The 13325-nt window shown below is 45.7% G+C and overlaps 1 protein-coding gene across 1 annotated transcript in view; it reads right to left on the minus strand.

Annotated features, from left to right (window-relative positions):
• The window catches only part of POLR1A (RNA polymerase I subunit A), a 72335-nt gene that overhangs the window by 46187 nt on the left and 12823 nt on the right, over positions 1-13325 (minus strand). Inside the window, exons 10-13 of the mRNA XM_044663059.1 lie at positions 7085-7248; positions 6860-6982; positions 4039-4269; positions 656-910 (exon numbers count right to left, since the gene is read on the minus strand). Coding sequence (XP_044518994.1) covers positions 656-910; positions 4039-4269; positions 6860-6982; positions 7085-7248 — 773 coding nt within the window. The remainder of the gene's footprint in view (positions 1-655; positions 911-4038; positions 4270-6859; positions 6983-7084; positions 7249-13325) is intronic.

Here is a 13325-nt window from a genome sequence, read left to right on the forward strand (position 1 = left end):
GAAGAGGTGCTAGGAAGGTAGAGAGGCCTAGCGAGCAGTTAGTCTGCTGTTCACCTCAAGGACAGGGGGTAAAGGGCAAGCTTCTACGTGTACGCAGAAACAGATCTAGACATATAAATACACGCGTTCACACAGACATGCACACACCTGCATATAAGCCCATGCAATTTATGGCAACTTTTAGCCCCCCACAAACCGTAAAGGGCCCTTGCTGTCTGTTTCTTTATAGACACATGTCCACATTCCCCCACCCCACTGGTTCTCTCCCTCCCCCCCTCTTCCCCTCCCAGGGTGGGGGGAGGAAAAGAGAGCGAGAGAGCGCACAATCCCTTGGTGGCTGTAAGGGCTTTCTAAGATAGAGGATCAGAAGCCAGAATTAAGAAATGAAGGGCATATTCACGGAATGTCTCGTATTCAGTCACTTTCAGGCTGTGTGATCCTGGACAAGTCACCTACCCCACTGGGCCCGCTTTGCCTCTTCCACACCAGGAGGGGGCTGGCCCCAGGCTAGATGGCTCTAAGCTCCCTCTGAGGCTCAGGTCAAAGTCCACGGCCCTGCCCATGGCTTGAGCCCTTCAGCCCCATTGCCCGCACTACACTCATGCTGGCCCCCCCATAAACGCCCCTTGGGGGGGTAGGCACAGCGCTGACCTACCTTGGGCACCAGGTACTGCTCGTCCGTACAGGCCAGGACGCAGGCCTCGGCCCGGCCCAACTCACTCTGGGGGAAGTGAGCGTTCATCTCGTCTCCGTCGAAGTCGGCGTTGTAGGCCTTGCAGTTGGCATAATGAAGCCGCAGGACCTTCTCTGCGGGCAGGATTCTGGCTCGGTGGGCCTGGATGGAGGGTCTGTGCAGGGTGGGCTGGCGGTTCAGCAGGAGAACATCTCCATTCTTCACATGGCGACACACCTGGGGTAGAATTTTAGGAGAGTGAGACGGCGACACGGTCACGCTGGCCGAAGCTAAACCTGGCCTTTGGGCATCGCAAATGCCGCTCAATTAGAATAATGATTTGTTCTTCCCTGTCGCCCTCTTTCAGTTTAGTGCTGAAGGACAACCTTTCCTAAAGCCCCCCACGCGTGCGACCTCGACATGAACACCCAGAAGCTTTTAGGGATTCTTCACTCCCCTCCCCCTCAACCCCCCAGCCCAAAGTTTCAGCCTAACTCCCCCAGCCCTGCCACTCTGCCGTCCAGAAGGCCGATTCTAGCCAACAAGCTTCCCTCCACCCTAATCTCTTCCTCTCCCGTTCCTTCCAGATACCAGCTATTCCCAAAACCTTCTGACCCGGCCCTCCTGGCTGCACCTTCACTCATTCCCTCACTGGGCAAGGTGAGGGGGTTGGAAGGCTCCGGGCTCCCCACTGCCAAGCCCAGATTCTCCTCCTTTCTCCATCACCCAGGAAGCTCTCTTCCTCTGAGGCTAATGCTGTTCCTATCCATCACCCAATGAAAATGCTGAGAGCCACCCTCTACAGAGCCCTGGGGCCACCCTCCTCTCTTTCTCAGTGAGGTCTGTCACCGGCTCTCTAGGGGACTTCAGCCCTTTTATGCTCCCTCAAATGCCCTGACCCCTCAAGTTCCTCGACCTCCTCCCCAAGTCTTCCACCCCACCTCAGCCACAAACAAAAATGGTCAGTCCCTTGGTCTCAGGAAGAGCCTGCAGGGGAGTGGGTGAGGAGGGGGTAAAGGCTGGAGAGGGGAGGACAGAGGGGAGATGGGCTTCTTGGAAAACGCTCAGCAGACACAAGACTGAAGATAAGTGAGAGGGCTGGGATAAGAGGGGGCAAGGTACAGAAGATGGGATGGAACAGGATCACTGGCACACAGAGAGGGGCTGACTGGACAAGGATGCCTCCTTCTGGGAGGGTGAAGGAGAAAACAGCGGCAGAAGCCATCAGGTGAAGTGATATAGGAAGGCAGGAGGGGAAGAGGGATCTCTCAGTGAATGGCCTCACATTTTTCAAAGGGTATTAGCTGGGGGGGGGGGGGGTTCTAGTTTCTTCCCATAATGCAGGCAAGTCTACAGAACACAACTCGGGAATTAGAATACAGCATAAGAGGCAATGCCTCTGCCCAAGAAGGAAAACTGAAACATGGGCAATCGAGTTCTACGGTTAGAGGTCAGGCTCCATCAGACTGTATGTACTCTCTGGTGCAGAGAGGCTGGGATAAACAGCAAGTTTTTTTCTAAGGGCCTGATTCAAACTTTCTTATTTATTTTCAACTTCAGAAGCCAGCAGGCAGCTTTGCAAATCACCTTCCACAAAGGTCAGCCCTCTGTGCTCCCTGGAATTCACCCACACGAATGACATAATTAGCTAAAAATGTCCAGGTTTCCTAGGAGACTTGGACTCCACGCATTCCCATGAGCCCTGGCCAGGGTTCTGGGAGCTCAAGTGCGTCACTCAGCCTGAAGTGACCTAGACCAAGGTCTGGGTTCTTAGCTTCTCAGGAGAAAAACTGCTCAGCATTGTGGCCCCAAACCAAAAAATCTAAACAGGGCCCAGGATCTTGCTTTCATGGAGACAGAGGCAGCGCCACAGTTAAACAAACTCTAGGCAGCTGGGGAAATATGCAGGCCAAATGGGCCTGCAGCTCTAAAGCCATCAGGAGCCAACAGTCAAAGTGCTCATGGCAGAAGCAGTTCATAGGCTCAAAGGCTGACCATCTGTGACAGCGCAAGGGTGAAGAGGCAATGAGGCACTTTTCTCTTTGTTTATCAAATTCTGGCCGGTGCAAAAGCACTGCTCCAACTCCCTAGAAAGGAGAAGCTGCCGTCCCTCCCAGCCTCACCAGGCAACTTCACTGCCCCAGAGCTCTTTAATCAGCTAAACTCTCCCTCTCTGCCTCATTCAGCACTTTGCCTAAGGCCAGGAGAGAGGGACTGGACTTGTGATCTTATTCATATAAGGCACTCCCAGGAGAGGAAATGCTCTCTATGGATGCAAGAAAAACCCTCTGAAACGTAGAGAGCCTTAAAGAATAGTCTGGAACAGAGGTGTCCAACTCAAATAGAAATGGATCCTTGCTAGCCAGTCACTTAGAAAACACAAATTAACATTATCTATTCCATGTTGTATTTTTATTTGTTTTGTCAAACATTTACCAACTTTTAAAATCTGATTCATTCCATGCCAGGGATATGCAGTTTGTCACTCTGGCTTAAAGCCCAGAATGGCGAGGTTACAAAGTAATTTGCCCAAGGCCCTGTAGCCATTATGTGTCAGACATGGGACTAGACCTAGGGCATCTGGTCCGAGACTAATGCTCTGTCCTCTAGGCCGTGCTGCCTTTCCCAGAGGAGGAGCTTAACCCCACCTGGGTGAAGTGAGCTGAACCTGTCAATGTCAGACAACCTCTCGGGCCTAGGACACCCCCTGCTCCCCTTCGGTCCAGCTCACCCAGCATGTGTGAAGCACCGAGCAGCTCCGCCAGCACCGTACTCTGCGCCAGAATACAAAACCCCTGGGGTCACCCTCCAGCCCCGACTGCTTTCCCTGCTCCTGATCCTGCCCACCATGCTCCCAGCTTCCCCAGAGCGGAGCTCACCCCTCCTCCAGGCCACAGGTTCTTAAACGGGGGGGGGGGGGGGGGGGGGGTTCTGGGTTCTAACATTCTGAGAGCTACATTTCACTGGAAGTGGCTTCTGTTGTAACGTGATGGTTTTTGTGTTATGCATTTCAGTATTTCAGGAGTTCCCATAATGAGGCCAGGCCTGGACTAGGCCTTGTGGAGATTGCAAACACCAAGGACAGCTGCATGCCCAGGGCTGGGGTGGTCATGACCACAAGGGAGGCAAGAAGAGCACAAGGGGGTTCAAGCTCACGTGGCTCTGGCTGCTTTCTCCCCTTGGCCACCCACTTTATACCTGGCTGTAAGAAGCCCTGCTTCCCGCACCAGCATGGACCCAGAAAAACAATCCACGGGGCGGCAGGGTCTCAGCAGCCCCTCGCCATGATGGCCTAAACTCTGGACTGAACGGGGTCCCGAGGACAGAGAGGCAGTGCTGGGGGCCTGAGCCCAGGCCGTACTCACCACTTTTGCCCCCTGGGGTTTGGGGGCGCCGGTAGCAGGGGTGAGGAGCTGCTTGGCCACGGCTTCCCGCTGGGTCACGTCGGTGGCGCTCAGAGCTGTGCGGCTGCCGTCCTCATTGATGACCATGGAGGCACCGGGGTGCACATTGGGGCCATTGATGACTGCTTGTCTCAGCTCCTGCACATTCCAGGGAGTCACCGGCTGAGGGTAGGTCAGCTTTGTGGCAAACACCTGCAAGCAGAAAGCAGACTGATGGCCCTGGGAGAGAAGCCACAGGACCATCCTTCACCTGGCCATGCCCCCAGAGCTGAGGAGGCCCCTTCTGAACCAGACCTGGTATCTGATTACTGTTGGCAATAGGTGTCTGATAGGAGTAGATGGAGTGGGCAACTTGGAGTCTGGAAGGCCTGGGTTCAAATCCCACCTCAGATGCTCACTCAACGGCGAACTGGTTCCCCTCTCGCTCCCCCAAGCTGCTCTCTAAGGGTCTCAGCTGTGGAACAGGTGTGAATCCTTCTATAAAGAAGGGCCCAGTCCAAAGACAATAAGCATCTACATATCTCCAGGCTGGCGAGGCGTTGCATCTACACAGCTGCACTGGCTCTTTGGGGGTTGTTTAGACCCTTATCTTCTCAGAATCAGTGCTGTGTGTTGGTTCCAAGGCAGAAGAGTGATAAGGGATAAGCAATGAGGGTTAAGTGACTTGATACAGCTAGGAAGCTTCTGAAGCCAGATTTGAACCTAGGACCTCCTATCTCTAGGCCTGGCACTCCAACCCCTGAGTCACCCAGCTGCCCCTGTGCACTAGATCTTGTAAGGGCAATATGTGTCTTCTGTCACAGCATGAGGGATATAGAAGTATGTATGGCATGACAGCATTTAAAACCTATATCAGACTATTTACCTCCTTGGGAAAGGGGGGAGGGAAAGAATCTAGATCATAAAATGTCAGAAAACAAGCGTTGAAAACTCTTTCTACATGTAATTGAGGGCATAAATAAAAAAAATAAAATAAAAATAATTGCAATGGACACCACCACAACTCTGAAGGAGCTCCTGCAGGGACTGGCCTCCCCTGTTAGGAATGAGAAACTGAGACTCTGAGAGATGAAATGACCCCCTGGTCCTGGTCACAGCCAGCCTGAACCTGGACTGGGAAGTGACATGAGGCCTCCTGACTTCAGGCCAGAACCTGACTGACTGACCCCTCTAGAGGCTGAGCCCAACCTGCCCTCTGTGAGGCTCAGCAACATGCAAGGCCCTGGCACAATCTGGAGTTTGGGGGGCTCCTGCCCCTCAAAGCTGGCTCGGGGACAGCCCAAAGTCAAGGATTTGCTTCAGAGAACAAGGGACCAGACTCAGGAATGTGTCCTCGTGGCTCCAGATTATTTCTTCCTCAATTTTCCCCGACTTCCTCCTAGAGAAGATTCCTTGCCCTGGAGGTCTTGCTGGCAGGGGACCACAAACTCTCTGGCTTAACTCTCCCAAGCTCCCCCCACAGAGCCTGAACATCCTCTGGAGAGATGAGGCAGCCAGCATCCAAGCAGCAATCTGAGGACTTCTGCTAAGCTCATTACCAGCACTCCCCAGACCTCAGAGAGCACAACAGGAAAGGAAGGGAATGTAGCTCTCTGTGGAGGGAATTAAACTGTCATCCCATTAGTGATCCAGAGGTCTAGTGAATCCCACATCCAAAGGCAGTCAGTGGTTAATGAGTGGTGGTGCTAAGGTGACAAAGCACTGCTGAACAGAGAGAGCACAGAGAGGAAACAAGGGTGACAGAACCCTTTCTCCCTGGGCTGCTTCCTTCTGCCTGCCTCTGGGCATCTCCAGCAGGGCAACAGACTGGCCATCAAATCTCCTCTCTGGCATTTCCTACCTAAGGAAGCCTGGGCGAATCCCATCAGCTCCCCAAGGCTGTCTCCATACTGGTCTCGTAAATGAGGGGGTTGGCTGAGGTGCCCTCTGAGGTACTGTGGGCCTAGATCTAGAAGCCTATGATCCCTTGGGCAGGTCATTTATAATGAGGTTATATCAGGGAATGAGCTAAGCAGCCCAGGGCAAGCAATTGCCTCAACATGGCCTTCCATTTGTAAGACAAGAGGCTTGCAACAAGCAACCTCGGAGAACCCTTCTAGCTAGGACTTAGAAAAGAGCCGGGTTTGAGGCTCCATCCCATGGTTAGTATCCATATCTCTAAAATGGGCAGAGATTAACACGACTGACCCTCACAAGGTTCCTGTAAAGGGCACCACTATATAAAGCACTCACTCTCTCAACAGAGCCTTGTGAAGCACCTGCTACCCCAAGAAGCCACGGACACAAAGAAACGAGAAGGGAAAAACACGCTGACTCCAGCTGGACTTTGGTGCATCTGGCTCTGGCAGTCAAGTGAATGATAACTGACATTTACCGCTGAAGTCTGCCAAGCTTCTCTGGGTTGATCATCACAAAAGGTCAGCATTAATGTCCTCATTTTACAGATGCTCAGAGGTAAAGGACTTGCCCAGGCCACAGGGGAAAGAAGAGCCAGCAGCCCCTGGAAGCCTCCTAATTCCCAAGCCCACACTCTGTCCATCACAGGACTCTGATCTCTCTTTTAGGAACACAGGAGGCCATGAGGGCAGCTGTCCTCCAGGAGGTGATGAGTGCGCCGTGGCCAAGGAGTTATGAGGGGCACATCTGTCACAAAAGCCAACAAGGTCCTTAGATGCCAACCCTCCAGGGATGGATGCATAGACTTCCACACCTACTACAGCCTCCCTCCCAGAGAGTGCCCACACTCCCTGGCCCGTGGCAGCCCTGCAGCACCATGACTCACCATGGGGATCCCAATTTCATTGGTGTTAATGTACATGTCTGGGCAGATGACTGAGCGAGCAGCATAGTCGACCCGCTTCCCCATCATGTGCTTCCGAAACAAGCCTTCCTTCTTCTCCAGGATCTTTTGGAGGCAGAGAAATAAAGAAAACGCATGAGAGCCAAGCGGCTCACTATCCATGGTCCAACACGGGCTCCTCATCTCCCCTCAAGGCCTGCCACTCACCTGTCGGATGCCAGGGTACTTCTCCATCATTAACTTGTCCATATCACTGTCAAATACAATATTGACATGGCTTTGAAGGCGGATCCAAATGCCATAGAGTTTCTCTGTGAGAGACTGGCCTGGAAGCATGGCAAGAAAGGAGCGGTCCATAGGAATAGAAGCCTCTAGCTCCTGGGGGGGAACATCAAGACAGTGAGTGAGACCAGGCCTCCTCCAAATGTTAAGAGCCATAGTGCATCCCACTGAGCTCCAAGCCTGCTAGAGTGTTTCCCAATTGCTCTGACTTAGGGTCTTAAACATAGACTTGAACAAAATTGGTCTCCTACCCTTAAAGTGAAGCTAGAAGATGAATGGAATTTTAAGAAAAAGATATGACAAATCTTTGAAGAAAATGGAATGCAAACAGAAAGGAATATACTTTTTTTCTCAGAAGACATGGCACCTTCACAAAAACTGGCAACATATTAGAGCATAAACTTCCCAAGTAAATGCATTAAAGCAGAAATATTAAATGCATTCTTTTCAGGTAATATAACAAAAATTATATTCTATAAAGAGCTATGGAAACATAGATTAAAAATTGGAAACTAATAATCTAATCCTAAAGAAAGGGGGGGAGGGGGGGCATCTAGGTGGTTCAATGGATTGAAAGCCAGGCCTGAAAACTAGAGGTCATGGGTTCAAAACTGACCTCAGCCACTTCCTATGTGACCCTAGGTAAGTCACTTAATATCCACTGCCCAGTCCTTATCACTCTTCTATCTTAGAAACAATATATAGTATTGGTTCCATGGCAGAAAGTAAGGGTTTTAAAAATGATTAGATTAAAAAATAAATCATAGGGTCTGTATCCCGAAGAGATATAAAAAAAGGCGGAAAGACCTACTTGTACAAAAATATTTATAGTTGCTCTTTTTGAGGTGACAAAGAATTAGAAATCAAGGGGATGTCCATGTATTACAGAATGGCTGAACAAATTGGGGTACATGCTGGTAATGGAATACTATTGTCCTATAAGAAATGATAAGCAAAATGACTTCAGAAAAAGCTGGAAAGATTTGCAGGAATTGATGCAGAGCAAAATAAGCAGACCTAGGAGAACATTGTACACAGTAACAGCAATATTGGACAGTGATTATCTATGAAAACTTGGCTACTCTCAGCAATGTGATAATCTGGGACAACTCTGGAAGACCTGTAATGGGTAAAGTGATACACCTCCAGAAGAAAGAACTGTTGGAGTCATCTTTCATATCAGTCTATCTTTTATTTTATTTTGGGGTTTTAGTTATATATGACTTTGCTCTTACAACAATGACCAAAATGGATGTGTTTTGCATGACAATAAAAAATGAAAAAAATCAAATTAAATTTTTAAAAAAGAACAAATCATAAAAACAATCAATAATCAGTGAATGACAACAATGAGACAACATACCAAAATTTATGGGATACAGCCAAAACAGTACTATGGGGATGATTTATATTTTTTATATGTACTTAGATATCTCTAAAATTATGTCTCTAAATACTTATGTCCATAAAATAAAGAGAAAACAGATCGATGAATTGGCCATGCAAAAAAAGGAAATTTTAAATCCCCAATGATTCACCAAATTAAAAATCTTGAAACTCAAAGGACAGAGTAATAAAACTGAAAATAAGAAAACCATTAAACTAATAAATAAAACCTGAAGATGGTTTTTGTGAAAAAACCAAGAAAATAAACTGTAGGTTAATTTGATTTTTTTAAATTAGGAAAACCAAATGCAAAAAGTGAAATCATCACCAATGAAAATGAAATTAAAGCAACTACAGTTATCCCTTCAACATTATAATTTCCCCCTTCATAGTTTCAATACATCAAGTCAATGTAAGAAATTAAATGGGAATTTTTGGGGAGCTTTGTGGAAGCCACAGACTATACAAAAAAAGTTTAGAAATTCAGAAATACATAAAATATATATAGAGCATTGTATAATATCAACATACTTTATATTCTAATACCATAAATATGTACGACTTCTTTTTTAAAGTTAAAATAAATGAAAAGTTAAAGTTTGCAAAAGAACACATAAGCCAAAATATTTTATGCAAATTTTCCAGATTGTGGAGGTGCCACTTCTCTAACTCCTACGATGTAGAAGGGGTACCTGTATAAGGAGCTGTCTTGCCCAATTATATGCCAATAAATCTGACAATCTGAGTGAAATGGTTATTTACAAAACTATAAATTGCCCAGGTTAGCAGAAGATGAAATAAAAAACTTAAATAATCCTATCTTTAAAAAGAAAACTTGAACAAACTGAAGTCCAGCAGGAAGAGATAGAAAAAGAAATACAATTTAAAATAACTAAAGACAATATAAAATACTTGGGAGGGGCAGCTGGGTAGCTCAGTGGATTGAGAGCCAGCCCTAGAGACGGGAGGTCCTAGGTTCAAATCCGGCCTCAGACACTTCCCAGCTGTGTGACCCTGGGCAAGTCACTTGACACCCCCCCCATTGCCCACCCTTACCACTCTTCTACCTAAGAGCCAATACACAGAAGTTAAGGGTTTAAAAAAAATAAAATAAAATAAAATACTTGGGAGTCTACCTGCTAAGACAAACCCAGGAACAATATGAACACAATTACAAAACATTTCACAAAAATAAAGTCCAATCTAAACAATTAGAGAAATATTAATTGCTCATGGGTAGGCTGAGCCAATATTTTAAAAAATGACAATTCTACCTAAAATTAATTTACCTGTTCAATGTCATACCAATCAAAGTACTCAAAAATTATTTCACAGAGCTAGAAACAAATAATAATAAAAATTCAACTGGAAGAATAAAAGGCCAGGAATTTCAAGGGAATTAGTGAAAAAAATAAAGGAAGGTACCACATCTCAAACTGTGTTATAAAGCAGCAATTATCAAAACAATCTGTGTTTTCAGATGAAGAAATCAAAACTATCAATAATGACATGAAAAAGTGTTCTAAATCCCTCATAATTAGAGAAATGCAAATCAAAACAACTCTAAAGTACCACCTCACACCTAGCAGATTGGTCAATTTGAGAGTAAAGAAAAATAATAAATGTTGAAGGTGATGTGGCAAAACTGGGACACTAATGCTTTGCTGGTAGAATTGTGAATTAATAAAACCTTTCTGGAAGGTAATTTGGAATTATGCCCAAAGGGCTTTAAAAGATTGCATGCCCTTTGATCCAGCAATACCACTATTGGGTTTGTACCCTAAAAAGACAATATTGAAAAATGTTTGTACAAAAATATTTGTTGCTATGCTCTTTGTGGTGGCGAAAAAATGAAAAATGGGGGGGGGGGTGCCCATTGATTGGGAAATGGCTGAAAAAATTGTGGTATATAATGGTGATGGAATACTATTGTGCTGTAAGGAATGATGATCTGAAGGATTTCTATATAAATTGAAAGAACCTCAATGAACCAATGCAAAGTGAAATGAGTAGAACCAAGAGAACACTGTACATAGAAAATGAAACACTGTGAAACAATCCAATATAATAGACTTTACTACTAGTAGCAAAGCAATGATTCAAAACTATCCCAGGGGACTTATGAGAAAAAATGCTATCCACATGCAGAGAAAGAACTGTGGGAATAGAAATGCAAAAGAAAAAAGTATGATTTATCACTCATTACTTGTTTATATGGATATATGATTTGGGGTTTTGGCTTTAAAAGACTGCTCTACTGCAAAAATGAATAATATGGGAGGGGACAGCTGGGTAGCTCAGTGGATTGAGGGTCAGGTCCTAGGTTCAAATCCGGCCTCAGACACTTCTCCCAGCTGTGTGACCCTGGGCAAGTCACTTGACCCCCATTGCCCACCCTTACCACCTAGGAGCCAATACACAGAAGTTAAGGGTTTAAAAAAAATAAAAATAAAAAATGAATATGGAAATAGGTATTGATAGATAAGAATTTGGAAAGAAAATAATAAACCAGAGTGGAGATTCTTATCTATCAGTATCAAGTGATAACATTTGTAACCCAGTGGAATTGCTTGTCGGCTCTGGGAGGGGGGAGGGAAAGAAAATGAATCCTGTAAACATGGAAAAATTTTTTTAAAAATAAAATAAAAAATTTAAAATGGAAGAAAAGGAAAGTAAAGGTTTCAAAAAAACAAAACAATCTGTGGTATGTAATCATAATAGAATACTACTATAAGAAATGATGAAAAGAATGCTTTCAGAAAGACCTGAGGAAACTTACATGAACTTATGCAAAGGAAACGGAGCAGAACCAAGAGAATATCATACGCTGTAACAGAAAATATTTCAAGGATAATCAACTCTGAAAGACTTAACTGGTCAATTAAGATAATGATTCAAGCCAATCCCAAAGGACCCATGAAGCTCTCCCTCTCCAGAGAAACTGCTGAGCTCTGAATATAGACTGAAACAGACTTCTCTTTACTTTATTTTTGTGATTCTCTTTTGTTCATGTTTTCTTTTGCAACATGGCTCAAACAGAAATGGTTTGCATGACTTCACATGTATAATCAATAGCAAGTTCCTTGCCTTCTTAAGGAAGTGGAAAGGTCAGAAGGGAAGGAGAGAATTTGGAACTCAAAAATTTTTTTAAAGATTGCTGATCTTTTTTTACATGTAATTGGGAAATGTTTAACATAATAAATAAAAATAATTTTTAAAAAAGACTTTTGAGTTTGGATCCTGCCTCAGATGCCTACAAGCTGTGTGACCTGGAATCCATTAAGATTGTGAGGTCTTGCAAGTAGGGGTTGGTTTTCTTTGCTTTGGCTTTTCTGTGTATCCTCCTCTACAATGGACAGTCTCCAAGATGAAGTGAGGAGCTCCAGGTCCCTCAGAAGGTGAGTATCAGAGGCAGAATTTGAACTCAGGGCCTCCTCATACCACAAGCTGTGCTGCCTCTACCAGGAAGGCACCAAAAGACTCTCAGGGTCCAGACCAGCAACAGGACTGGCCGCCAACTGTGTTGGCAAAACCATATCTGGAGAACAGTACTCCACATGGGAGTCACTTTTTGTGAAGGATGTTAACCTGTCCAAAGCAGGGTGGCTAGGGTGACGGAAAGGGGGAGGGTTGAGCTCAGAAGTTGTCCTGGAGGAAACAGATCAGGCTTTTCCTGCTCGACCCAAAGGCCAGCTCCTGGAAGCAATGGGTGCATGCTACCAAAAACCACTGGCATCGCAACAGAAGGAAAAAACATTCCAACAAATCCACTATGCAAAAAGTAGAATGGGAATCCCTGCAACCAGTGCCAAGCAGAAGCTGAATGTCTAGTGCCCAGCCCCTGACCCCAGTGAGTGACCACCTAGACGTAGTCTAGATGCATCACTGCTAGGAGATGCAACAGACAGGGAATGGTCCTGGCAATCCCCAAGGTTCTGGGATTCCACCAAGACAATGAGCTCCACCAAGTGGCTAGCTGGGGTAAAAACAAGTAAAATCATTCAAGCTGGGATGACATGTTCTAGGGGCACTCTTTGGTAATGGGCCATTTTCACCCAAATACTGAACTGATTTGCTATGGCTCACAGAAAAACAGCACGTCATTACTGAAAAGAATCTCAAAGATCACCTAATGCAGGGTTAAGATTTCAGGGGGATCTGTGTACTTGGATGGCAAAAATACTTTTATAAATTTTAAACACAAGAATTACATCTTCATCTTTACTAACTTATAACTGAAACTCAGCATTTCCTTCAACTAAAAATTTTTCATAATTCTGAAAAGGTGTCCAGAAGCTTCACCAGGCTGCCAGAGGGCCTGTGGCTCAAAAAAAGGTTACAAACTCCTGGTCTAATCCAACCCCTCATTTTACTCCTCTGACCATGCATGTCAGTATCATTGGGAAGGAAAAAGATCAATCAATAAAAAATATTCCCTAATCAACAGAGCAAAATGCTAGAAACAGCACAGATGTGCAACATTTGGGGAATGGGTACTGAATGAACTGGAATATGACTACAGCATAAGAAAAGACAAATATGAAGAAAGCCCAGGACTCTGTGATTGTACCTCCTTGAGGCCTAGCCCAGTGCTTTGTGGTTGACCAATACTGGGTGAATGAGGGGAAAAAAAGGAAAGAAGAGAGGGAAGAAGGGAGGAAGGGAAGGAGGAAGAAAGAAAGAGAGAGAGGAAAGAGAGAGAGGAGAGAAAGGAAGGAAGGAAGGAAGGAAGGAAGGAAGGAAGGAAGGAAGGAAGGAAGGAAAGAAGGAAGAAAGAAAG

This window comes from Gracilinanus agilis, chromosome 2, assembly GCF_016433145.1.
Source record: "Gracilinanus agilis isolate LMUSP501 chromosome 2, AgileGrace, whole genome shotgun sequence".
In the NCBI taxonomy this organism is placed as follows: Eukaryota; Metazoa; Chordata; class Mammalia; order Didelphimorphia; family Didelphidae; genus Gracilinanus; species Gracilinanus agilis.